Source organism: Punica granatum, chromosome 4 (assembly GCF_007655135.1).
Source record: "Punica granatum isolate Tunisia-2019 chromosome 4, ASM765513v2, whole genome shotgun sequence".
Lineage (NCBI taxonomy): Eukaryota > Viridiplantae > Streptophyta > Magnoliopsida > Myrtales > Lythraceae > Punica > Punica granatum.
The window spans coordinates 34,131,462-34,156,273 of NC_045130.1; the positions used below are offsets into that span (position 1 = coordinate 34,131,462).

Sequence of the window (24,812 nt, forward strand, 5' to 3'; positions counted from 1 at the left end):
TATTCATTTACCACGTATTGCTAGCTGCCCTGTTTCTTGTAATGTCCCCCTTCCCGTAACCAATCTCCCGTCATGGACCGAAGGATCTCACTTCATCGAATGACGTAGAGCAGATACCGAAAGCAGGAAGTGGCTGATGTTTGTTTTGATGCATACCCTATTCAGTGGAACTCGAAACGCAAAGCTAAGTAAGAACATCATAACGAAATCCAATCAGCAAATTCCTCGGTTGTGCTCTTTCATTTTTTTGTTGTGTTGATGCAACTGTGCGAGATAGAGTTTCCTGTTAAAGGAAAAATTTACGAACAGAACCCATCCAAACTGAAAATACAAAGATTCATATAGTAATGTTATTGCCGGCTAATGATCATATAAACTGTCAGAAGCCCTGTTTTTCTCTTTTTTACATTTTTGCGGAAATCATTTATTACAACTGACCATATGAGTTCTATGAAGCTTTGACCAAAGGGCCATAAACCAATCATGGTAGTTCCATCAATACTGGGATGTCGATCTGCACCTTCTCGTATATCACTTGCCCATGTCCATATATCAGATTAATATCCTAATATCACTAAAAATATATTATAGAATATATTTTTTCGATTATAAGAGAGGTCAATGAATCTAGCATATTAAAATAGAAATCTTAAATATCTAATAAAGGGACACAGGTAGTTGCATTGGGTATCGAACCTGGACCTCTTGATTATATCACAGAATATTTATCTCTAAAGATATGTACAAGATCACCTAGAACGATATATTTGAGTTGCCATGAAATTGGACCGAAACGAAAACATAATCGTAAGTATATCTTGCACTCGACCATCCGTGCCTCAATATGAAAAACTGGTGCCTCGGCACCAAAATTCTAGTGCCTCAACTAAAGTGTGTCTAAGCTCATTTCACATCTTCCTTATCTTCAATCAATCTTCATTCTCATTTCCGAATCTTTGGGTCTCTTAAGTCTTCCAGGCTTGATGCGAAACACCTCTAAAACAAATAAAGACAAAAAAATGAACTTGACACAACATATTATAATATTAGGAAATCACAATTACAGAAAATTACTTGTCTAACACATCAAAACAATAGATATAATTCCATGAGAAATGGCTATTGCCCAATAGGAACGCAGCCCTCCTGTTCTTGATAGAGGGCTTCCTTTTCCTTTCTTTTCGTTTATATTCTTTTTTTTTTTCGGATATTAAGCCATTTCCTTTTATGTTGGGGGTTGGGGGTTGGGGTTCGGGTCGGGTGAACCGACCCCAAGGTAGTTGAATTGATATCCCCCGACTAAGGGATCTAAGCCTAAATTCAAGAAAACACAAATAATTGAAAATGATTACTGGATAAGGTGTTTCTAGAAAACGCTCTTGAAAATAGATAATTCCCCGCAATATTTCAATCTGGCTTCGACAGAACTATCCAATGCCATGATACAATGCCCACGATGAGAAGTCTTAAATGTAAAGACAACAATCCCTTACTAGAACCCAACCCAAAGAATATCACATAGGTAATGTGACAATGTCACTCATCATAATACCCCTATGGGCTCATCTATCTATCTAATCTATCTATCTATCTATCTATTATCTATCTATTTTATTATATTATATATGTGTAAAGCGGAAGCATTTCGAAAGTCCTGACGGAGAGTAAGATCGATTTTTGTATTCTCACAAATGGATTTGACTTTTTTCTTAAAAAAAAGTTTTGACGTATAAAATAATAATATATACAGTTCACTTAACCATGAAGTAAGTTTGCTCAGCTATGAAGTGAGTTTTACTTAGATACGAAGAGAGCATAAAAAGAGTCTAATTTGACTTAAAAAATTATTGATGTAGTGAATATTTTATCCAATATAATTCAATTTATATGGTTGTGGAAAAACAGTTAAATATGAAGTATTACTTATAGATCCCAAATAAGACAAATAAATAAAATAATATAAAAATAAATATTATAAATTTAAAACAACATAAAGAAAATAAAAATAAAAATATTTTAAAATAAAAATATAATAAAATATAAAAATAAAATTAATTAATATTTAAAATATTAAAATTAAAACTAAAATTTTTTAAATATTCAAGTAAAATAAATAAATAAATGAAAAATAAAATTAAAGAGAGAGAGAACCCCCGGGGGGGGGGGGGGGGGGGGGGGGGGGTGGGGGGTATGGGAGGTGCCGTGACCTCCCTTGCCAATAACCATCCCCTTATGAGTTACGTATAAAAATTGTTGCAATTTAGTTTTCCAACCAAAATGTCACTTTTTTCTAGCAAATACCAAAATGTTACTTTAATAAAAAAAAATGTACTAATTGTGCCGTTTTCCTAATGTAACTCTGTTCAATTTGCTTCCACAATATTTAGAAAATTGTCGACTACTATATATATCACGCATTGAAGGCAATAGTTAAAGACAAATGGCAACGGTCAAAGCAACTTAATAATACAAAAATTAGTTTTCAACAATAAATTGGATAGAACAACCAGTGAGATGAAGAGAGTGAAGAACTAATTTTGAAATTGACCAAGTAATTAATTAATCATTCGATATATTCAGGAAGCACCTTATTAGGCTTATTCGACTGGACAAAGAGGAGCGTTTAGCAGTTTGTGCTGCAATACAGAGTAGACAGTGTTGCGAGACAAAGTACAGAGTTGAACAAGCAGCTTGGTGCTGCAACACAAAAGGTGGTGCCGTCACACCTGAGGCCGAGTGCAAGATTTGTCGTGATTTTGTTTCCGTTTTAGTTCGTCTTCATTGCAACTCAGAATTTTTTCAAAGGAGAAATCTTTCTAGCTGGTCTGGTACATATCTTAGAGATAAATATTTTAGGATACATTCTTAGGGACTTAGAATACTAGTGAACTTACACGTGTGTTGCACGTAAAAAGTTTCTCGATTAAGTGATAAGATGTAATAATTATAAAATACTAGAAAATATATAAAAATTAAATTTCATCTAAAAAATATTTAATTAATTATATAACATCGTTAATAATCTTACTGGTTGGTTTAAAGATATCTAATCAATAAATATGAACTACTTAATATCATTAATGTATATTGATAATCTTTTATTTAAATATAACGTAATTGATAATATTAGAAATTATTAATAATTAATTCAATTTTTTTGCTAGAATTAAGTCCATTTTTATTTAAAAAATTAAGGTTAATATAAGAAATGAAGGTATAATCTTTTAATATTGCACATTTCCAAACTATTATATATTTGTTGGAATTTTGAAGTAGTTAGTTGAAACAAAAGAAGAAGAAAAATTCAAATTTAATGTTTAATCGAAAAGAAACTGTAATAAATATTCATTTTAAGTACGTTAGTAATTTAATATTCTCATTGTATTACACATGTAATAAATTTTAAAATACACAAAAATAAAACGTGAGCAATAATTAATTAATATAAAGAGTCTTAACCAAATGCAGGATTAAAATCATGATAATCAAGAGTAAAAAAGGTGAACATTATTAAAGGAAAATTACCTCGAAAGTAATGAATAATTATTCTTAATCTTCTTTCATCTGTAATCCACATAAAATTTTAATTTCTTCTCAATTTTCATTTGGAATAAGTATCAAAAAGATAAAAGCATATTAAACATTCTCTCTTTCAGACCTAAACATATATTTTTTGTATAAACATGACATAATATTTGTTAATATTTAATAAAGCCTTTCCAATATTTTGAATTTTTTCTTTTTCAAAAGTTAAACATAAAATCAGTAAATTCAAAAAAAAATAGAACAGTTATACATACGGACACATAAAAATCCAACTTACGGGATAAAAAAAAATAGAAAGGCAGAGGGGGCCAGTGATGGTTCCTCGAAGGGCATGATCGCTCCTAGCGAGGTCGACAGCAGGTGGTGTTTGCCGGCCAAAGGCCCCGACCGCTCAATTTCCTACTTCCTATGAAAATATGACCAAGAGTATGGAGAAAAAATTAGAAGGAAAACAATAAAAGACAATGAAATAATATCTCCAAATATAGAGGAAAATCTATGATATCCTTAAAAAAAGAGTAAAATCTACGAAGAACAATAGATACATAATTTCTCGAGAATCATACGTAAATAATCTCTATTAAAGACCCATAAAGAATTTATAAATTATAAGCAAATAAATATTTTATAAGAGATAACATACCTTTTGAAATATAATAACACGACATTAAGATTTTCGGGCAATAACATCGAGAATCTTTTGAGACATCTTGATGAAATAATCATGGGAAAAAGTTTTAGAGTGAAAAGGAAGTTCCAATAATTTTTCATATGTCTATTTGAAAACTGGAAAGTATATATAGCAGACACAAATGTAACTTTTTAAATAGTGGCATCACTTTAGCAATTACATACTTTCACCAGAAAATTATTTCACCAAATATGAAATGGTATTCGATAATTAAATTTATCTATACTAATTTAACTATTAAATTTATCTATAAATTATAGCTTTCTCTTTATTTTTCCGATCGGATCTTTATAGTATTTTTTTATACTAAAGAAGATGTAATTTTCAAATGAAACTAAAAAAATAAGTGATGTATGAACTTCATTTAGCCCTAGGGAATGCAAGGGTATCTTGAAATATTATTTGAAAAGTTGTTTCCCTTGTAACGTTTGAATGTAAAGACATTTACCAAAAATTACAATGATTTCAAGAATTAATTTAGTTTTGTTAATTTTGTAAAGAAGCAAATACAATCATTATTTAAGTAAGGGCAAAATATGAAGAACAATTGGAGAAATATCTTCTTTTTTTTTGCCATCGAAAGTGTTAAATGATCCAAGAGACAATGATTGTGTGAAATCGCTTGGCAACGAACATATGATACAGCCAAGTCTTGAAATTATAAATCGATATGGAAAAAAAGATAAACGTACTTGCAATAAGAACTAACTCATTTGAAATGGATGTGAAAGGAAAAATTGTCAAAAAGCAATGGTAAAGAGAAAGAACTTGAATATAAGCATATGAAAGTATACGACCAAAAGTAATGAATCTACAATGGTGCAACGAAAAATCACGAAGATGCAGGGATATTTTTGAAATAATGAAAACTGGAGAAACATCTCATACTTTTATATATAGTATAGATATAGATATATATGATATGATGGATGTGGGTCTTGTAAACTCTATAAATAAAGATAGTCTTGGAGCACTGAGTACGGTGAAGATCGTGAGAGAGAGCTTCATTTGAGGGTTCATCTCAGTGAGAGTGAATCGGGTTTAGGCTTGGGAAAATACAAGTGCGACCTTATTGTAATATTATTTATGCGATCTATTGGATATTCTTAATTCGGTCAAAATTATTCGTGTGTCATTTCTATTTCTTTTTTCTCATTCAATCTAAAAGTAACTATTTTTCTCTCAATATAAGAACGCTCACTATACAAAAATCTATCACATTCATTTCCATTCCATTCCGGTATACGAAACGGGATCTAAGATCGCCACAATGAGCAAGTACCCATTTCTATTTTTTTGGACCCACTTTTGTGTCACATGAATAAAAATAGGGACCAAAGTAAAGGGGGACTCACCACCAATGCAAGTCCCATCCACATTTCATATGGGCCCCACAAATATTTCAAACTTTAAAAAAAAATTTAATATGTACTGTTGCTGGCCGCAGCTGGCCTTGTGAGCCTGTTGCTGCCACTCGACAGCAAATCTTGTGGGCCGGCTGCTGCTGTGGGCCTGCTAATGCCACGCGGTAGCAGCCCAAGGCATGGGGAAAGAGCCCAAAAAAAAATAATTGCAAATTGGAGCTTGCTGCGGCAGGGACGGTTGCGTCTAAATTTCCCCCCCAACGGGGCCGTCCCCGCTGCTAACACGTTAGGGACGGCCATTGTGGTTGGTCTAAGAGAGTTAGGTAGTCGATTGAAGTATGTTGGTGTTTTGGACTACGTAAGCAATATGTATGTGTCTTCATTTCAGGTCTTGACTCGGAGAAGCATCAATAGTCTAAGTTGATTTTATGATATGGATATTTCGGGTGAAATTGGACTACGTGATGATGCAATGTCTGTGTTCAACAAAATGATTAGCTGGAAATTACGAAAATATTGTATTACCAAGTTCTGCCTCCAATCAATTGGTTAAGATGATCTAGATCTATTAAGTGAAGGATTAAATTTTACTCAGTTTGGATAGACACACGAAAGACATAAATGATCGGATTAGAAAATCCTAATTTGGCTGCCAGGTGCACGCAACATACAAGTGCCATGGCTGGATTCTTGGAATGCATCGCTATCTATGTTGTAGCAGTTTGCGACCAAGGCTGCGAAAACATGACAAGATAAATTCCACGAACAGTAGGCGTTGCCAATGTCCCGTAAGCCAGGGTACTTCTTTTTGGATTAGCAGGGAATGCCCATTCTCTGTCGGGCTACTAAGCTCGGATAGACAACTTATGGCTATTGATTGCTCGGGGTCGCATTGATAAACATGGCCGGGCCTTCACACTCCAATAGACGACCGGAATAGCAAGTGGTGCTGAGCCTAGAGGCTCAAGGTTTTGTGTACTGAGCCTAGTTTGGGTTGGCCCGGGTAAGGTTTTCGTGTCCGTATTGATATTTGACTTGCTCTCTTAGTCTCATGCTACAGCACGGGCATCAGACGAGTAGAACTAAGAACTTGAGTTCGATGAGTCTTTGGACGCTGCATAATCCATCTAGCTGCGGGATGTTTGCAAAGCTTAATGCTTATGTGGCTGTCGGCTCTGCCTAAACCTGGATTTTTCTCAAAGTATGGGCTAAATAAGGACCCGATATTTCGATACGTATGGGACTGTCTTGATGAGCCTTTCATGTGACGTGTGCATGTCATGAACGTTACTTTTGCAAGGACGAGAAGCTATCACCGTATACTAATTGGTTGAGTACACGAAGAAGGCGGAAGCGAGCGAAGCAAAAGCACGCAAGGTTAGGCCTTCCCTGTACATAAGGCCAAGACGATTGATAACATTGCACCAAAAAAGGAACAACTTGACAATGATGTGGGGCTCTATTATTTGCACTCGCTATCGACAACTTTTATCAAGAAATCGACATTGAAAGAGTCTTTGTTGTCGATTTAGCAAAATCAGGCACGTCCCATACGACTGCATTAAGGAAAAGATCGAAGAGAAGGATCGTCATCGCCGTAATCAAGATGTACGATTCTTCCAATTCCTTTTGGGTCTTTTAACATTGCAAGATGCTTCGTTTTATGCACATAAATGATTAAACTACTTATAAGAATTTGGATCACATAAATGTAGAATCTTTTGCATTGATCACCATGAAAGAAAATATGGATGTAACTTATGGAATTAAGCAGAAGTGGAAATGTAAAGCCTTCGAACCACGAACTTGGGATATCCCAAGTCATGAAAATCAGTCCCAGGTGCCGACCCTATTTCACTAAAAACGTTATGATTATCAGCAAATATTTATTGTTCATTAAATGAACGGTTCATGAGATCCTGATAGCCGTTGAATCAACGTAGAATCCATCATCAAGTGCTGACTTAATGATTGTCACAGCCTCGTGAACAGCTCATGCTTGCTCGTACAAATTATGCAAAGTCTAGGACTTTAGCACAAGACATGTCGAGGCATCAGTGTGCCATAAGATCGGTATATTGGTCCATATATTAACCGGTTGTTAGCTTTGCAAAAGCTCAGAAAAGGATACCAATCTATGGACGCTTTTGCTGTGATAGACTTTCACTTTAATCCTTTAGTACTTTTCTTTTTCCCCCCTTTTTTAATTTCACCCTTCCAAGAACCTAACCTTTGTCCTTGTCATGTCATCCCATCCCAAGCAATCTCTTCCAAGCAACCGACGCATCTTTCTTTTGCCCTTTCCCTCGTGTCATGGGAGCTAATTGACATCCCAAAGCATCAAACTTTGAATCCTTGAACCATATCTTTGTCCCGATCCGCATTTTCTATCTCAACCAATGATCACTATTTCCTACGTCAACAACACAACGATCAACAACCTGGGTCGTTTCTTTCTGTAGTGTTATCAGAATCTTTGTCCATTCTATTTCTTATCACATGGAAGAAGGAAGTGTGGCGGACTCGTTAAAATACATTTAATGGATGCCAACTTGGATTGGTTTGGTGTCTTGAGAATGGAGAAAATTTGCGATTAGGAGAGATATATACCTTAGTAGGTCGATCCAACTCGAATTTAAATTAATCAAAATCTATTGAACTTTTGAATATCAAGTGGTACCAAACGGCATAAATATTCAATATTATGATTAAAAAGAAACTAATTATTAAAAGATTATTAAACTTGGATTGGTTTGGTGTCTTGAGAATGGAGAAAATTTGCAATTAGGAGAGATATATACCTCAGTAGGTCGATCCAACTCGAATTTAAATTAATCAAAATCCATTGAACTTTTGAATACCAAGTGGTACCAAACGGCATAAATATTCAATATTATAATTAAAAAGAAACTAATTATTAAAAAAATATTAATTTTAAAATAATTTAAGATCATTACTATCTTATATATGTAAAAGATATCTTTAATTTAATTTAGTACATTAAATTTATAAATTATGTTAAAACTCAAAATAAATAAAATATTTAATATTATAATTAAATAGAAACTAATTATTTAAAAATCATGATTTCAAAATAATTTAACAATGTATACTTTACAATCTTGTATATGTAAAAATATATCTAATTTTAACTTAGTATATGAGTACAATAGTTACAAAGTTAAGTTAAAATCTAAAATAAAATAAAATAATCAATATTATAGTAAAAATAACTAATTATTTAAAAATCGTAAATAACATTATAATTAAAAAGAAACTTATTATTTAAAAATCGTGAATTTTGAAATAATATAAAGTCATAGACTTTATTATTTAATGCACTTAAAAGATATATCAAATTTTAATTTATTATATTAGAGTGACATAATTAACAAATTTAAGTTAAAATTCAAAATAAGTAAATCAATTTTATAATTAAAAAGAAACTAATTATTCAAAAATCATGAATTTCAAAATAATTTAACATAATTTACTTTACTCCTATGTATGTAAAGATATTTCGAATTTTAACTTAATATGTTAGAGTAAAATGATTAACAAATTTAAGTCAAAACTCAAAGTAAACGTGAATATTTCATATTACAATTAAAAAGAAACTAATTATTCAAAAATCACTAGTTTTGAAATAATATGACATTATATACTTTGGTACTATCTTATGTATGTAAAAATATATCAAATTTTAATTTAGTCTATCAGAGTGAAATAATTATATATTCAAGTTAAACTCAAAATAAACATAAATTTTTATGTTATAGTTGTAAAGAAACTAATTATTTAAAAATCGTGAATTTTGAATTCATTAAAAGTTATATACTTTACTATCATATGTAAAAATATATTGAAATTTAACTTAGTATATTAAAGTGAATCAATTTACAATTTTAAGTTAAAACTCAAAATGAAATTTTCACGACTAATTACATGCTTGAAAATATAAAGGGATTTTTAGAAAATTAATAACATTTTAAATTTTCATATAAAAATAAATACATTTTGAAATTAAATTGCTCATTATTAAAAAAGTAAAAAAAATTAATTAAAATTCTAAGTGTATCAAAATTATTTGAGTTTGAAATTTTAAATTTTATGATCGATTTATTATTATTTAAAAGATGTGAAATTTATAAATAAGAGCGACTTTTAAAATTTTGATGTTAAAAAATTTAATTTTTTAGAAACTACAGATCTAATTATTTACCGTAATCTTAGTGAAAATAAACTTATTAATTGGATAATGTGAATTTATTTATAAAATAAATTAATATAATTTAAATAAAGTTAGTTCACTGCATTGATTTAATAAATATTTATATTAAATGTTAATTTGAAATTTATCCAGAAATAAATTATAAACTTATTAAAATTTAATGAAAAAATGATTTAAATATATATTACAAATATCAATTCTGCGCAAAGAGCGGGTGGATTGACTAGTCTTTCTTAATATAAGAGAAATTCTAAATCACTCGGCAAATTTTAATTTTTAGAATGTAATTAATGCTTCTTTGTAATAGTCTCTCTTTTCTATTTACCAAAAAAAAAATAGTCTCTCTTTTCTTTCAAATCTGCCCCTAACTCTCCAAAAGACATAATCTCTTATTGTTATTATTTTTTCTCCACACCTTTAGCGTGTTAAAAAAGTGTAATGTAATGACACATATTCTGTACTCGTCGTGAAATTACCCGTGTCCCTTTATTAATTATTGAAATTTCTTTTATGCACCATGATATCCAGGGGACCATAAGCTCAATATATAGGTTTGGACTAATTTAATTCGAGCCAGATCAACCCATTAAGAGGTAAAATTCTCCCAAAAGATAAATTTTCTTCATTCACAATACTCGAACCCGAAACCATGTTTAAGGTGAACAAGCATTAAACTGCTTGAATTAGTAATTATTAGGATTTCTATATAATTGGATTTATAGGTTTCTTTAGTAACTCAAAAAAAAAAAAGAGAGAAAGGAGAAATATTTTTGAAAGTCTTCACGGGTAAAACTCTGTTTGAGCACCTAATATGAGCATGGAACATTCAGAACACTCTTTTGCTTGATCTCCATTTCTCTTATGTTCTTGCACTTCTTGTTCACTTGCTCAGTATATTCTTTCAAACTGTTTCATGTGGTCTTCGATTTCTACATAACCATGCATATTCTTTTTAATTTTTCTTGGTGTTGCTTTTCGTGAGTTAGAATTTAAATTGATTTCGTTTCAATCTCTCTATGTGCTACTATTTTGGAAATTTATTATTTTGTAAAATATTTGAGAATTTTGAATTTTGATTTTGAGTTTATTTGGTAACTTAGTTTTTTCTATTTTGTGAAATTACATTCTTTTTTTTTAAGCAACTTCCTTGGCCGCCAAATTGGTACATGTACACAAATTTCGTTCTATATCAATTTTTATAGCTTCGATTATTTTTTTTCCCATTTGATTTGATTTCTCTGTATAATTATGTCATTCCAATTGTATTTTACCAGATGTTCAGGGATGGATTCCAAAACACGATCAGTACAAAAGATTTTGGACACTCGTCCTATTCATTCTTTATTTCTTTTGCCATTGTCATTTTCTGTTGGATTAATATTTCTTCGTTTTTTCTTCTATTTCTTTATAACTGTTTAATCTTTTGTTGTTCCGAAGTGTGATAGAAAGAGTCCGTATTGTTGAAAAGACTAGTAATGCGCGGGTGCTTTGAATTATTTTATCCATAAAAAAAATGTAATGCGCGGGTGCTTTGCATTTTTTACTTTTAGTTAATATTTTTTATTTAATAAAATTAGAAATAAATAAAAAATATCAGAGTAGTTTCATTAACATCTCTAGATAAATTGTAAAAGTCTCTTCGAAAATATCCAATAAAATTATTACTATTTAACCCAAAAAAGAAAATTATAAATATATTATGAAAATCTGAAAAAAAAATGATAATGTCTAAGTATATTTGTTAAGAGGGAGAATTGAAGAAACAGTCAATCATAAACTGAGGATTTACCCAATATGTTTATGTGAAAAATTCTCGTTACACGAACTGGACAATTTAGTGAGAGTATGATAAATTAACATATATATATATATATATAATATAATATAATATAATTGATTCCATGCAGGTTTTTTTTTTAAAAAAAAACTTTTTTCTCTGACATGGATTTCACATATGGTGTTGGGATATGTAGAAGAGGAAAAATCTGTCAAGTCTTTTTTTTAAAAAAATAAGTGTCCTCTTTTAGTTAGTGGAAGGATTTTAGGTTGATTTATTAGGAGAATTTAGCATATTTGTTTTTCTTTCTTTTAATATACTGGAGATTCTACGATTGTTGATAAAAAAAAAACCATGATATATCATTATGTTTGCTTGTTGGATTTCAATTGAGAGATCTTGTCCGCACACTTGGCTATATTTTTGTAACATGAAGATTCACTGTTCGTGCTTTTATATTTTTATATCTTATATTTTCAGTGACTCATATTTTCAATGATATTCGGTAGCACTCGAGAATGAGTCGATCCTAGTTCGAAATTATTCTCGTACCAAACAAGTCGATCCAATAAAATAGAAAATAATCTTATAATCTTCAAAATATAAAATAGAAAAACAAAACAATGAAAATCCAATTAATAAAGTATTAAACAAAAAAAAAACCAATTCACTAGTAGATTGCCCAAATCAACATCAACATATTACTCAAAAAAGAAAAAAAAAGAAACGAAAAACCTAATTCCCATTTGATGCGGTAAAAGAAATGGCCAGTCGGTACCTGGAGCAAAATGAGTTCTGATGACCATGTCTCTTTGGAAACGGCATTCGGAGCAAAACTCACGGCCTATGGCCATGAAATTTCGATATTTTAGGCAAATTCTATTGTTTAGGGCCTCAAACATGCAATTTTATGTTAATTAGGATTTTTTTTTACAATTTTAGGAAAGTTTATTTCTTTTTATGCAATTTAGCTTTTTTGTTAATCCTATTTAAGTTTTGTGTAAGCGCCAGGCTGAATCAGTTGATTTCGGATTTATCAATAAAGTTGTGGAGCTACCGTGCTCTTTCTCCCAATCTCGGATTTGTTTTCGAGTTTGATGCTTATTCTTGGTATTCGTAGAATCAACAGGTGATAGAAGGTCGTAGGTCCGGTATTCGTGCGTGAATCAATGGTCTGTGACGGGTTACTTGCGTATACGTTGCGTCAATTGGTATCAAAGCCTACGGTTTAATCTTGATCGACCATGCCGCCCAGGAGGAGGGATCTTGTCGACGATGTTCTTGAGCGTGACAACCTGCGACATCTGGAACAGAGGACAGAGTAGATGGATCAGAGGATGGATCGTATGATGGAGCAGCTAACACAGCAGATGGCTGCACTTATGGAGAACCAGAATTGGAAAAACCCTAACCCGAACCCTAACCCTAATCCTGAGCAAGAGGAATCTGGCGAAGAGTCAGAGGGAGAGATTTATTCTGTCGAGTATGATTCCTATTATGAAAGGGACGCGAACATATTTATCGAAGATGGTCCATCTGACAACGCATTGTTTTTTAGCGGGAGGCGATGGAGAGCCTGAGTTCGACGAGGATGATGAGAGAGATGACAAGGGTTATGATGAGAACTGGAAATTCGATGAATTTGAGTGGAATGATATGGGTGTCTTTGCTTCTGCGAAGTATGATAAAGACGATAAGGAGGTTGATGCGGTCTGGAAGGCCATCGATAAGAGGATGGACTCACAAAGAAAAGATAGGAGGGAAGCGAGGCTGAAGCAGGAAATTGAGAAGTATCATGCCTCGAATCAACAGATGAGGACAAGGATGTTAGATATCTCTATCGAATCAATCACTGCGGCAGAGTATTTTGAGTCAGAATTTTTTTCAATCATCCGTTCTGGAGCATGGGCTAACATCGGTTTTCCGGTCAAGTATGGGAGATGTGTTTGTTTGTGTGGATAATTTTATCTCTGGACTCGTGGGGAGAATTCGATGGCGAATTCTCTCCACTCATGGGAGAATGATGTGACAAAAGAAGCGGCCAGTCGGTACCTGGAGGAAAATGGGTTTTGACGACTCTGTCTCATTGGAAACGGCATATGGAGCAAAACTCACGGCCTATGGCCTGAAATTTCGATATTTTAGGCAAATTTCATCGTTTAGGGTCTCAAACATGCAATTTTATGTTAATTATGGTGTTTTTTTTACAATTTTAAGAAAGTTTATTTCTTTTTATGTAATTTAGTTTTTTTTAAAACCCTATTTAAGTTTTGTGTAAGCCTTAGGGCTGAATCAATTGTTTTTGGATTATTAATAAAAATTGGAGCTTTCGGGCTCTTTGCCAAATTCTCGGATTTGTTCGAGTTGGATGCTAATTACCTAGGTATTCAAAGAATCAATAGGGAGTTAAATGCCGTAGTTCCGGTATTCGTGCGCGAATCAATGGGTCTGTGACGGGTTATTTGCGTATATGCTGCGTCACCATTCCTTCAATTAATCAATCTTTGATTCTCCACAGCCCTCCACCATACCATCCTCGACCGATGTGCCGACATCCGAATCGGACTCAGTTCATTCTCGGGTGCGATCACATTGTTGGAAATTATCTATGGCCAAAAATATATTAAAAAAATTATGTGATTAGTAATTTTACAAAAATATCATCTTCATTGAAATCTAACAACCGAAATAACGATCCAAATACAATTACCTCCCACATTTATTGTTTTAATCAATCACCATAAAATCACCCAATTACCCGTAACATTTGACAATGTTACTTATCCAACAAGCAACTAGATAATTCATTTAACCATATCAGCAATTAATAATGGAAAAGAAATATAGAGAAGATTTTCAATACGTGAGATGGGAAGATCTCAAGGGCGGGCCCCACTCCTCTCACCTTGAAGGGCAAGAAAAATGGAATAATAATAATAAATAAATAAATAAGAGAGCAGAGAAGAAGATGAAGATAGTGAAAAGCCGAAAGCTCCATTTCTACACCTTTCTTTCTCTCTCTACCCCCTCTCTCTCTCTCTATCTACCTGTCTCTCTGTGTCTGACTGCCTCCGGAGCTCCCTAATTAATGGGTTTGATTTGAAATGCTCACTCCCAAGAGCTACAAGACGACACCCTCCACTGAAAATTCTACACATCACTCCATGATAGCCACCTTCCTCGATCAATCAGCAGTGCCGCAGTCCCAATTCCACCCCCAAGTTTCAACCTTTCCGGCCCTATATATGCCCTCCCCTGCCGACCCAACTGCTTAATCATTGCCCTTGATCACCTCCGCACCGGAAAGCATGGATCTTGATGAGTGGGAGCTGCTCCCGATCGATGGGTTCCTCGATTTCGGGGAGGACTGCGAGAAGAAGGACTTGCTGGGCAAGAGGAGGGCTGCTGACTCCACCACGACTTTGTTCGACGTGGACTTGGACTACTTCCGATGCCCTTCGCCTCGGTCGAAGCTCTCCCCGCAGAGCCAGCTCGTCCCGGTGAGGATTCAGCTCGATCCGCCGCTTGTTGAGAACGGCCCGTGTGAAGCGAGGGAAGCGGGGGAGAAGAACAGAGCAGCGAGCGTGGAGGAGGGGGATGCTGCTCCTGATCAGGACGCGGTGTCCCAGGTTTTCTTCAAGAAAATGAAGGAAAACGAATTTGTCGACATGAAGATACTCGAGTCCCCGCGTTCGGGTTCGAGGCCGATCTCACCCCCGATCGAGAACTTCCATTTCGAGGACGTACCCGAGACTCTGGAGAGCTCCTGCTCCCCGAGGAAGGTGCCCGAGGGGAACTGCGACATCGACCGCGAGGTCGTCGGTGAGGAAGTGAGCAGAGGAGGACTGAATATATGGAAGTGGAGCTTGACCGGGATCGGGGCCCTCTGCTCCTTCGGGGTGGCGGCTGCCACCATCTGCACTATTATCATCATCGGCAGCCACCAGAGGAACAAGCAGAAGATCAGGTTCCAGATCTATACCGACGACAAGGTTGGTAGTTTCTCACTCTTCCAGACAATTTTTCTCCACAACAATTCGTTGTGCTTCAAGTTACTTGGTTGTTCTTATTTTGAACTGACCAAAATCCTGAAAACTAGCAAGTTGGGAACAGAACAGATTGGAAAAAAACATTATGGATTTTCTAGGATCCTATTTAGATTTCCAATCGGGTAATATATAATTCGAGCTTAAACTTTAGTTTTATCGCGTAAATTTGCGAATTGAGTGCGAACCTAAATCGGGATTGTGGGTGCAGAGGATCAAGGAGGTGGTTCGTCATGCAACAAAACTGAATGAAGCAATCTCAGCAGCAAAAGGTGTTCCCCTGACTAGAGCAAACATCACCTTAGGTGGCTACTACGAGGGTCTTTGAATCAAAACAAAACCTGCTGGAATGAAGTAGCTCGATCGAGCCTGCGGAGATTCCTGAGTCGACTCGGGGTCCACTGGACATGGTGGGTTTGGCCGGAGGATTATTATTCCTATCCTAAAATCCGATTCGTATAGGATCGTGAATCTGAAGAAAACGTTATATCGTTGGGGTCCATAATGTATATGCATCCGCAGATGCCGGAGCTTTACTAGTTTATGGTTTTCAGGATTCTTCTCAGTTGTCTAATGGATATACGTCTTAGCGACTTGATATTCTATTAGTTTGGGATTGTGTCGTTTGCTTCCCTTTTCTCCTTCCCACTTACTAATCACTCACTAATTGTATTTTATTTTCGATAGCCAGACACGCGGCTATTATTTTGGGGTCTATATCATGGTTTCAGAAACTCAACGGGTCTTGAGAAATTCAGTTCGAGCCAGATCGACTCATTAAAGGGTAAAATTCTTTCAGCGTAGATTTTCTCTATTCATAAAATTCAAACTTAAACTCATCCATATTAGTTGAAACACGGATATTTTGATGCAGAGAATGTCGCTCATTGATAAAAGCGGCGTGGATTATTTCATGGTTAAGGTACTATTAGGATGGTTTCTAGGTTATATATATATATATATATGTATATATAAAATAAGGGATAACTTTGGTGAATTTTGGCTAATGACATCTTTGTGATTGGATCTTGGAGATATTTTGTTATCATGTTTGAGCAAATGAAGATGGAAGAAAGTGACTGATGGAACAAGGGAACTAATCCAAACAAATGAGGCTTAATTGAGTCATGACCCACTTCAGAAACGTCTGACTGCTACTGTCTCAGTCTGCCCATTGATAATTCGCCAAAAACGGTGACGTACGGTGCACTACAAGATTTGAGACTGTGATTTGTGATTGCTGACATTGGACTGTACTGTTGTATTCCATGCACTTGTCGTGCGACTCTTAATACTCCCTTTGTTTTTAAAGTCGTGATTTAAGATTTTAACTTTAACTTTAACTCAAAACACTACACAACAAAACACACATTTTAAAAGTCAAATTGGTGAGCCCCATATATTATTAAAATACAATTCCATTATAATTAATTATCTCTACTTTCCATTCATTTTATATTTCAAAAGTTAAACTGGTGGGCCCCATATATTTTTGTTTTCTTTTACAATCACAATCACAATCACAAATTCGTGACTTTAACTCCGAAAACAAACGCATTGTTCAAGTCGCCTCGATTAGGTAACCAATTATTTCCCACGTGACTTCGTCATCGGAAAAGCAAGAAAAGTCGGATGGTCAGTCTTCCCCGGCGGCGAGAGATACCACAGCTCAATGAGTAGTGAGATCCAATTGGCAGTGTATCTATCCAATCCCAAAGCTTATCCGGTTTCGGGCAGGCCCCGAAAGCTTCTAAATAAATAAATACAGTCATACTCTATGTGCAACGCAATCGGCTATACCTTTCGGTGGGTTTTAGATTTAATTTACTAGTACGTTGATGGAGTTGTGGTGATTAAGTTGGGCTAAAGTCTCAGTGAGTTATGGCGAAAAGAATATTCTGTGAAAGTTAAGTTCCCTTAATTGAAGCAGGCACAGCGGGCTAATAACCCGATCTAACCTTTTATTCAGGAAAAAAAAAATCGGCTATACCTTGGCTCTAGCTGACTGTGTTACACCTGCCATCGACTATACTCATTTGGTTTTTTCCCTGAACGGTCCCGTCTGGGACTAGATAATTTGCTCGAGACCCAATAATTTTTCCTATCGGATCTTCAATTTCTGCAAATAAGCTGGTGTGAATTATCTGCTACTGGAACAGATCGTGGAGGGGATGTTGCAACGAATCCATCTTTCCAGTTTGAAAAATTTAGGGCAAGTTTACTGTTGAAATTTTCTCATTTTTTGTTGTTGTATAACTTGATATTTGAAAGCGCGACGAATCGTGACTAATTCAGTTCAAATCGAATCCATCCACTGATAGAAAAAAATCTCCTTTTTTATATTTTGATTTTTCATTAGTCAAAATTTTCATTTTCTAGTTTTAAATTTATGACTTCTTTTATTTGTTAATACATTTATTTCTATAAGATTTGAATCCCAACACTAAATTAGTGATTGATTTACGATAAGTTAGAATTTTCTAATTTTAACATTTAATTTTTTTTTATGGAAATATAAATTTAGAAAAAGCAAAGGAAAAAGGAAATGAAAAGTGAGAATTAATTTTCAAAAAGTAAATAAACCCTTAAATATATCAAGGACGATCTCTATCTTTGGTTACGGACCGTCTTAACATGTCCTTCATCTCGTTCGTAGCCAACATCAGAGGATGCCAACTGCTCTCGCATCTTCTATGGCATAGGTTAGATTTGACGATATAGCAGCATATCTCGGAGAGTATTTCTGCTTTAACTTCATAACATTAGATTCGAAATGAAATTAATTCTGGTTTCCCATACCGAACCTAATACATAAGAACGTCAGCAAGGAAGAAACAAACCGTCCCTAGGAAAGTCCAGTAGTTTGGTACTTCCATCCACGTATTTGGAAGACACAGATTAGGTCTGCTTTGCTTGCAAGTCTTTCCAGGCCCCTGAACCTAACTTCGGATCTTCATAAGTGCTTTGTTAATCAGATCGATTGTTAAGAAAACCCCCGACGCCACGATTATCGATGTCCACTCGAATGCCAATCTGACTTCGGAAATAAACTCATCTCCTCAAATCTATGTTGTCCTACAGGATGAAAGATGACAGGAAAACAGTTTGTGCAGTGATGCTTTTAACAATGTTGTGCCAAGGTCTCAAGCACGTCTGAAACTACCTATAGGTAAGGAACAGGAGCTGATTTTGTTCCTAACCCTCAAAACTGTTTCAGGAGGCTTTCGAATCTCTCGATCTCAGCCTCTGTCGGGACTGAGAGGTATCCAAAATAAGACTTCCCGGTTTTTGCGAGGCTGCATTCAAGAGATGCAACTATGTTTTACAGTGGTCACAAGCTCGATCAACATTGTCTGAAACTACCTATAGGTAAGGAACTGATCTTGTTCCTAACCATTGAACTGATTCAGGAGGTTTAAGGCTCTCTTGATCTCAGCCTCTGTCGGGACCGAGAGGTATCCAAAACAACACTTTCCGGTTTTTGTGAGGCTGCATTCAAGAGATGCAGGGGTCCTTTTTACCTTGCTTAATCATCTTAAACCCAAATGCATTCGTTTCGATCAAAATCAGTTGACTCACTGCCACACATGAAAAAACACAACATTGACGAGGAAAGCTCGATTTCAACCTAAAACAGTAAAAACAACCATGGCAACAAGGCATGCTCTCACGTACAGTCGAATTAAGGGTTCACACGATCGTCAAACGGGATGATTTTATTGGAAGCTATCTAGGAAAGGAACAACCGTTAAAAACCGTTCCTTTCCCTCAAACAGATTCCGAAATTTGATTTCAGCCTCTGTCTGAACCAAACGGCGCGGCAGTGATTCCACCTTCTGGTTATTCTGAGGCAATGCGATGAACCCACAAAACAATTTCAAAACTTTTCCGGCTAATACACAGATGAGTCGAGAAAAAGTTTCCGTCTTTCGATGAAATTGAGGAATGTCCAGAGGCTGCTTGGAGGACAATTGGTGGAGAAGCAACAGTTGTCCCCTCAAATGCCCTCGGCCCGTTTAATGACCGGAATCAGGAATTCCGATCGGAATCGATTTATGCCCCCTAACTAAGCCAATGATGGAACTTGATAATCTCATATGGCTACTCAAAGAGGCAGATAGATTTATAGAGAGAAAGGATAGAAAGATAGATAAGAGATAGAGAGAGAGAGAGAGAGATCACAAACCATTCGTCAAGGCTCCGGCGGGGAAGTATATTCTGCGTTTGCGAAGATACTTAAAAGCAGAGCAGGCTAGGGTTTCGGGGATGATGACGAAATTACGAAAGTACCCGCCCACATGTTTCCGGACAGTTCTTTCAGTTGATGACGTGGCGATGTTGGGTTCGGGCTTAGATCGAACTCCGTTGACTGTGGGGACAACCGTGCGCATGAAGTCAACTGGGCCACGTTCAGGTTGGGCCGGGTCGCCACTAATTCTTTCCCATATTTATTGAATATTTTCATTTTGCACCCTGAACTATAATGTTCGGACAATGCTGCACCTAAACCTTTACATTACGCAAAAAAACCCTATAGTTTTGATATTTTCCCAGTTCCCATCTTGGCCCCTTGAACTGCGGTCCACAAATTTTACGGAGAGGACGTACTTGGCAAATGTGTGAGTTGATCTAAACAAAAAATTGATAAATTCTCCTAAGTGGTGTGACTGAAAATACTCATAATTCAATATTTTATTCATATATATTAAATAGTCTTTGAATAATATATAAATTATAGCTCATGTTATTGTGTGTGAGATTTTGAATTAGAAGAACTTTTAGATTGATTATTAGAGGATGTAACAACACTTTTTATACACATTCAATGGAAAAATGGTGTCTTCTCACTACTTTCAACTTAAATTATTTAAAATATTTAGATTATTTTATTAAATTCCACTAACTTCATCTCAGTTTTGGTTGATTTATATAATTAGTTAAAATCTACCTTTACCAAATAAAATAACGTCGAGTAACTCACGTCATGTTCAATGTGAGGTCTCTAAAATGATAGATAGCCCTAGTGTTTCTTCCCTAAATCAAAGAGGAAACAAAATGTGAAACTTGTGGAAAAATATTTGCACTTGATTACTGAAAAAATATTTCAATCACTTTTTCTGACGCTCCTTCAAAGTTTTGAGTTGTCAAATCAGCACCGACACCTATCCGTAGCTGATTTGAGGATCCAAAGGAACAAGGGAATGATCGGAGAAGGTATGAAAGAAGTTCTCTTGTAAATGTAAATGTATTCTGGACGAAAAGTGATATATCATCAAACTTTGGGGTGCAAAATGAAATTTCCCGAAGTTGCTTATGGGGCCGAAATTGGATCTTCACCCGCGCTCTGAACTGTGAAGAGATAGAGAGGGGCAGAAGAGAACGGAAACATCAATCAGCCGACCCGGGGGAGCAACAATGGAAGAAATTTCTTGATCTTCTTCCTCAAAAACTTTTTCTTGCGGGGAGAAATTCCGCTGCAGAAGTGGAAACTAGGATCAGGGTCGGATGAGTTTTGAGCTTTTCCCGGAAAAATTCCGTCAATTTTGTCCATTTATCGCTTGTTCTGCTCAGGTTTTGTGCTTCCCTGTTTGTCTAATTTATCATGGCATCTTCAGAGTTTCAGGTTAAGTAATTGAGGGCAAAGGGTTTGGTTGATTTCTCAGCCAATCTTCTTTTCCCAGGTTCGTTGAGCACATCAAGCTTTTCTCCCTCTGTATCCATGGAAGTTGTTCTTTGAGCAGTTTTTTTTTTTGGTGAAAATTCTTTGAGCAGTTGGTTGGTTCAATCCTCTGCAGCGAAACTCGGGCTTAGGTTTTTGAATGATTTGTTGGGAGCAGATTATGGAGAGGGGAGATAGGAGGGAGCGGTCGAGGAGGTCATCGGAAGCTGAGTTCTTGTTGCAGTGGGGAAACCGGAAGCAGCTCAGACGCGGGAGGTCCAGAGATCCTTCTACCTCTGAAAAGTTTGGTGGCAGAATTGAAACTCGGGATGATCGCTTTCGGTTTTCTTCGGTTGGCGATGGCAACTCACATCTTCAGCCTAATGATCGCGTCACCTGGTAGGAAAACTTTCTTGAGATTCTCTCCGTCGGGCAGTTTTTTGGTGGATTGTTGGTTGCTTATAGGTAAAGATGGGAAAGAATTTGCCTTTTTCATTGTTTCTTCAGCGCAACCGATTCAAAAGCTTAGATGATTGTGAATGACATGGTCTGCTGTTAGGCGAATTGCTATTATCTGTCACCAGACCCTACTCTCTGGCATATGCTCGTCAAATCAACATGGACTCGGAACGTGATACGTTAAGTTAAATAGGATGGCATATATATTTTCTCGTCTATTATGTCTAATGATCTGAATGATAATGTGAGATTGATAATCTGGGATCATCATATGCTATAGGGAGAGCATAACGGATGGATCTTAATGTATTCTGCTTGATTCCAGGAATTCTGAGGTGGCTGCACTTAGGTCCACCTTGAATGAAACTCATAAATCATCTTCTTCCTCTCCGGAGGAGGGGCGATTTGACTTGGCGAGAAAAGGATCGATTATGGGTCTTGTGGATAATCTGAAGGACAATGGTAGAGAAGATAGAGGAAGCTGTTTGCCGAGACTATTTATTACCCTTTCAAGCAAAGAGAAGGAAGAAGATTTTCTAACTATGAAAGGGTGCAAGCCTCCTCTGAGGCCTAGAAAGCGACCGAGAACCATCCAGAGAAGCTTACTCGTAAGCCCGCAAACTGAAATAATACACAGTGGGAAATATCTATTTGATCAAGTCTTTCTTGTGACAGGCGATATACACTGGTTTTCTTACACTGTACTTATTGGTTTCATGCAGCTTGTCACTCCAGGGGCTTGGTTGGCTGATATGTCACAAGATAGATATGAAGTAAGGGAGAAAAAGAGCTCTAAGAAGGTACGGTGATCGATCTCTTTCTCCTTGTATATGCTTCTTTACCTGACACTACAGCCGGCGCCGACGAGGCTGAAGTACACATTCTTTTGACATTTTATCCTACGCCAACCTCTGTGATCATGCCATATTGATGACGACTTATTAGCTGTCTTTGGTTGTGTTTTGTTATGCAGAGAGCAAAAGGTTTGAAGGCTATGACAAACGTCGAAAGTGCCTCAGAGTGATTTGCCCTGCATTTGGTCAATCGAAGTAGGCCATTCCATCCTTTAGAGTTTCTAGAAAAGTTTAGTTCCTAATCATTTTCCGAATAAAATGACCAATATATCGTTAGAAGATGTTATGGGTTGGTTATAGCTTGAAGTTGCTTGAGCTTATACTGCTATATGGACGGAAGTGGTTTTACTCCAATAAGAGATGGGAAGAATCATGTGTAAACCATGAATGCTCGATTAATTAAGAATCAGCGAAATATCTGATATATCTTACTCATTTTGTTTATTGTCAACTATGAACGGGCAAAATATTCTTTCCTGTGACATTTTTCAGAATTGATGTTATGTTCCAGTACGTATGATGTTAAAACTTAGTTGCAGCAACAATGGGTCGTAGGAATTTTTCCCGATTATTGTTGACACTAGTTCATTGGTATTGTTATGTTCTCTTAGTTCAATTAAGTGGGCAGGTTGCATTCCATAAACTGTACCAGCCGATGCTTTCGGTTGTTTTCTTTTAGGGACTAAAGCATTAGTTTACACTCTTTAACCCTCCGTTTGGATTGAGATTGAGGGAAAAGGAGGGAAAGGAAAAGGAGAGAAGGAAAGTTGTATAGAAATTTTGAAAACCTCTCATACAACTTTCCCTCCCCTCTCCTCTATTTCCCTCCCTTTCCCTCCTATCTAAACATTACTATAAAGGTTAACTTTGTCCAACTTTCTCTTCTTTTTCTTTCTTCATCTATATTTGAAAAAACATTCGTGGCTGTGACAATCCGATCCGTTGATTACAGGGGATTAGGTCTCATCACACTTTCTTGAGAATTACAGCATCCCAAAAATTTAATTTATCCTACTCGTGGCTTGAATCATCGACCATTCTGCTGCGAATTTCAACAGAGTTTCCCGAATGATTTACATGCATCTCTATAAGATGTAAGATGATTCGATTTATGGAGAATTTCGACATGAATTTGTTGTCGTGGCAAGTTATATGCGAGATTCATCATAACAATATGTTGCTGTACATTGCTTCTATTCCTATCACTACACGTGTTTTTCAAGAATTCCACCTGGACTCTGATACCACGTCACAGAACCCACGGCCTTCCCTTCCAAGGAACTTCGAGCCACAAGTCGAGTCACAGTCTTCAGTCCTGCAGGTTTCCCCCCAGATGCCGAGACTCGTCCAACACATATTAGGCTTCATTTTAGGCGGAGGTAGAGGTCGAGATGGAATTCTGCCCTCATGGAAGCACTTGCGCACTCTTTCGTTGGAGACAACTGTGCACATCCTTGTCCACCTCGATGTGCCAGCTTGCAGACGCTGCTGCATAATCGGTCGCATGGCCCCATGTGTTGTACACATATTTCTCCGTTTGCTATTAGCATAAACTTCCCTGAAACCGTAATAATATTTGTCGACTTGATCAACTTTAAATCAGTAAGCTCGCCGACTAGGACAACTCAAACAACTCGATTCTGATGTCTAGAAAGGAAACGGTATCATACTTGATGCGAATACGAGAAATTAGAGAATTGGCAGGGAGAGTCTGTGCATTCTGAGCGGATAGCACTGCATTCTCGATGGTCGGGGAAGAAAATATCGAATCTATCTGAACTCTGTTTTGGCTCTGCTGCTGAGGGATAGATGATAATGAGAAGAACCAGTTAGAGCTATTAAATGCAAAGGAAGAGAGATGGTTGCATTCAAGTAACTTTGATATTGTCATATTTGCTGTAATTGATTATATTAGTTTTGGTATATACAGATTCCCCGTGGTATAAAACTGAGAAGACTTTTTTTTTCTCCTATGCAAAAAAAAAAAGAAGAAGCTGAAGACAATTTGTTTACTAAAAAAAAAGCAAATAAAAACTAATCAAAATTGTCCCTTAACTTCCAAAACAAAGAATTCCGAACATCCATAACTGCCTTAATTGCTCCAACTTCAATACCCAATCACTTACAAACAGTAAAATCCAAATTTAGAAAGAAATTATAAATAGATATTGGGTGCATATAATAC

General features: G+C 35.8%; 2 protein-coding genes and 2 non-coding genes across 11 annotated transcripts; 2 read left to right on the plus strand and 2 right to left on the minus strand.

Moving 5' to 3' along the window:
- Positions 1-14,591: 14,591 nt before the first annotated feature.
- LOC116205223 lies at positions 14,592-16,370 on the plus strand. The gene is made up of 2 exons (XM_031537748.1): positions 14,592-15,601; positions 15,867-16,370. Exons 1-2 carry the CDS (start codon positions 14,918-14,920, stop codon positions 15,981-15,983), a joined length of 801 nt encoding a protein of 266 aa, XP_031393608.1. The 5' UTR covers positions 14,592-14,917; the 3' UTR covers positions 15,984-16,370.
- Positions 16,371-19,369: 2,999 nt separating this feature from the next.
- Positions 19,370-19,510, minus strand: LOC116206470. Its single transcript, XR_004156701.1, has one exon. It is a non-coding gene; the product is annotated as a small nucleolar RNA snoR138 (small nucleolar RNA).
- Positions 19,511-19,598: 88 nt separating this feature from the next.
- LOC116206518 lies at positions 19,599-19,732 on the minus strand. Its single transcript, XR_004156744.1, has one exon. It is a non-coding gene; the product is annotated as a small nucleolar RNA U19 (small nucleolar RNA).
- A 1,263-nt stretch (positions 19,733-20,995) lies between these two features.
- LOC116206075 lies at positions 20,996-23,104 on the plus strand. 8 transcript variants are annotated; one of them, XM_031538817.1, is made up of 6 exons: positions 20,996-21,155; positions 21,271-21,336; positions 21,428-21,713; positions 22,099-22,381; positions 22,496-22,573; positions 22,747-23,104. In XM_031538817.1, the coding sequence occupies exons 3-6, from the start codon at positions 21,475-21,477 to the stop codon at positions 22,795-22,797; spliced, it is 651 nt and encodes a 216-aa protein (XP_031394677.1). In that variant the 5' UTR covers positions 20,996-21,155; positions 21,271-21,336; positions 21,428-21,474; the 3' UTR covers positions 22,798-23,104. The 8 variants fall into 8 exon arrangements, with proteins under 8 accessions (XP_031394677.1, XP_031394676.1, XP_031394681.1 ...); XM_031538816.1 differs by having other exon boundaries at positions 21,451-21,713; XM_031538821.1 differs by having other exon boundaries at positions 21,493-21,713.
- Positions 23,105-24,812: the final 1,708 nt, after the last annotated feature.

Excerpts from the sequence above, each read along its gene's own strand:
- LOC116205223 (XM_031537748.1), top strand. The coding sequence starts at position 14,918 with ATGGATCTTGATGAGTGGGAGCTGCTCCCGATCGATGGGTTCCTCGAT. Across the intron at positions 15,602-15,866 it reads AGATCTATACCGACGACAAG|AGGATCAAGGAGGTGGTTCG; the intron begins GTTGGTAGTTTC and ends TTGTGGGTGCAG.
- LOC116206075 (XM_031538815.1), top strand. The coding sequence starts at position 21,161 with ATGAGTTTTGAGCTTTTCCCGGAAAAATTCCGTCAATTTTGTCCATTT. Across the intron at positions 21,227-21,492 it reads TTATCGCTTGTTCTGCTCAG|ATTATGGAGAGGGGAGATAG; the intron begins GTTTTGTGCTTC and ends TGTTGGGAGCAG. Across the intron at positions 22,574-22,746 it reads AGAAAAAGAGCTCTAAGAAG|AGAGCAAAAGGTTTGAAGGC; the intron begins GTACGGTGATCG and ends TTTGTTATGCAG.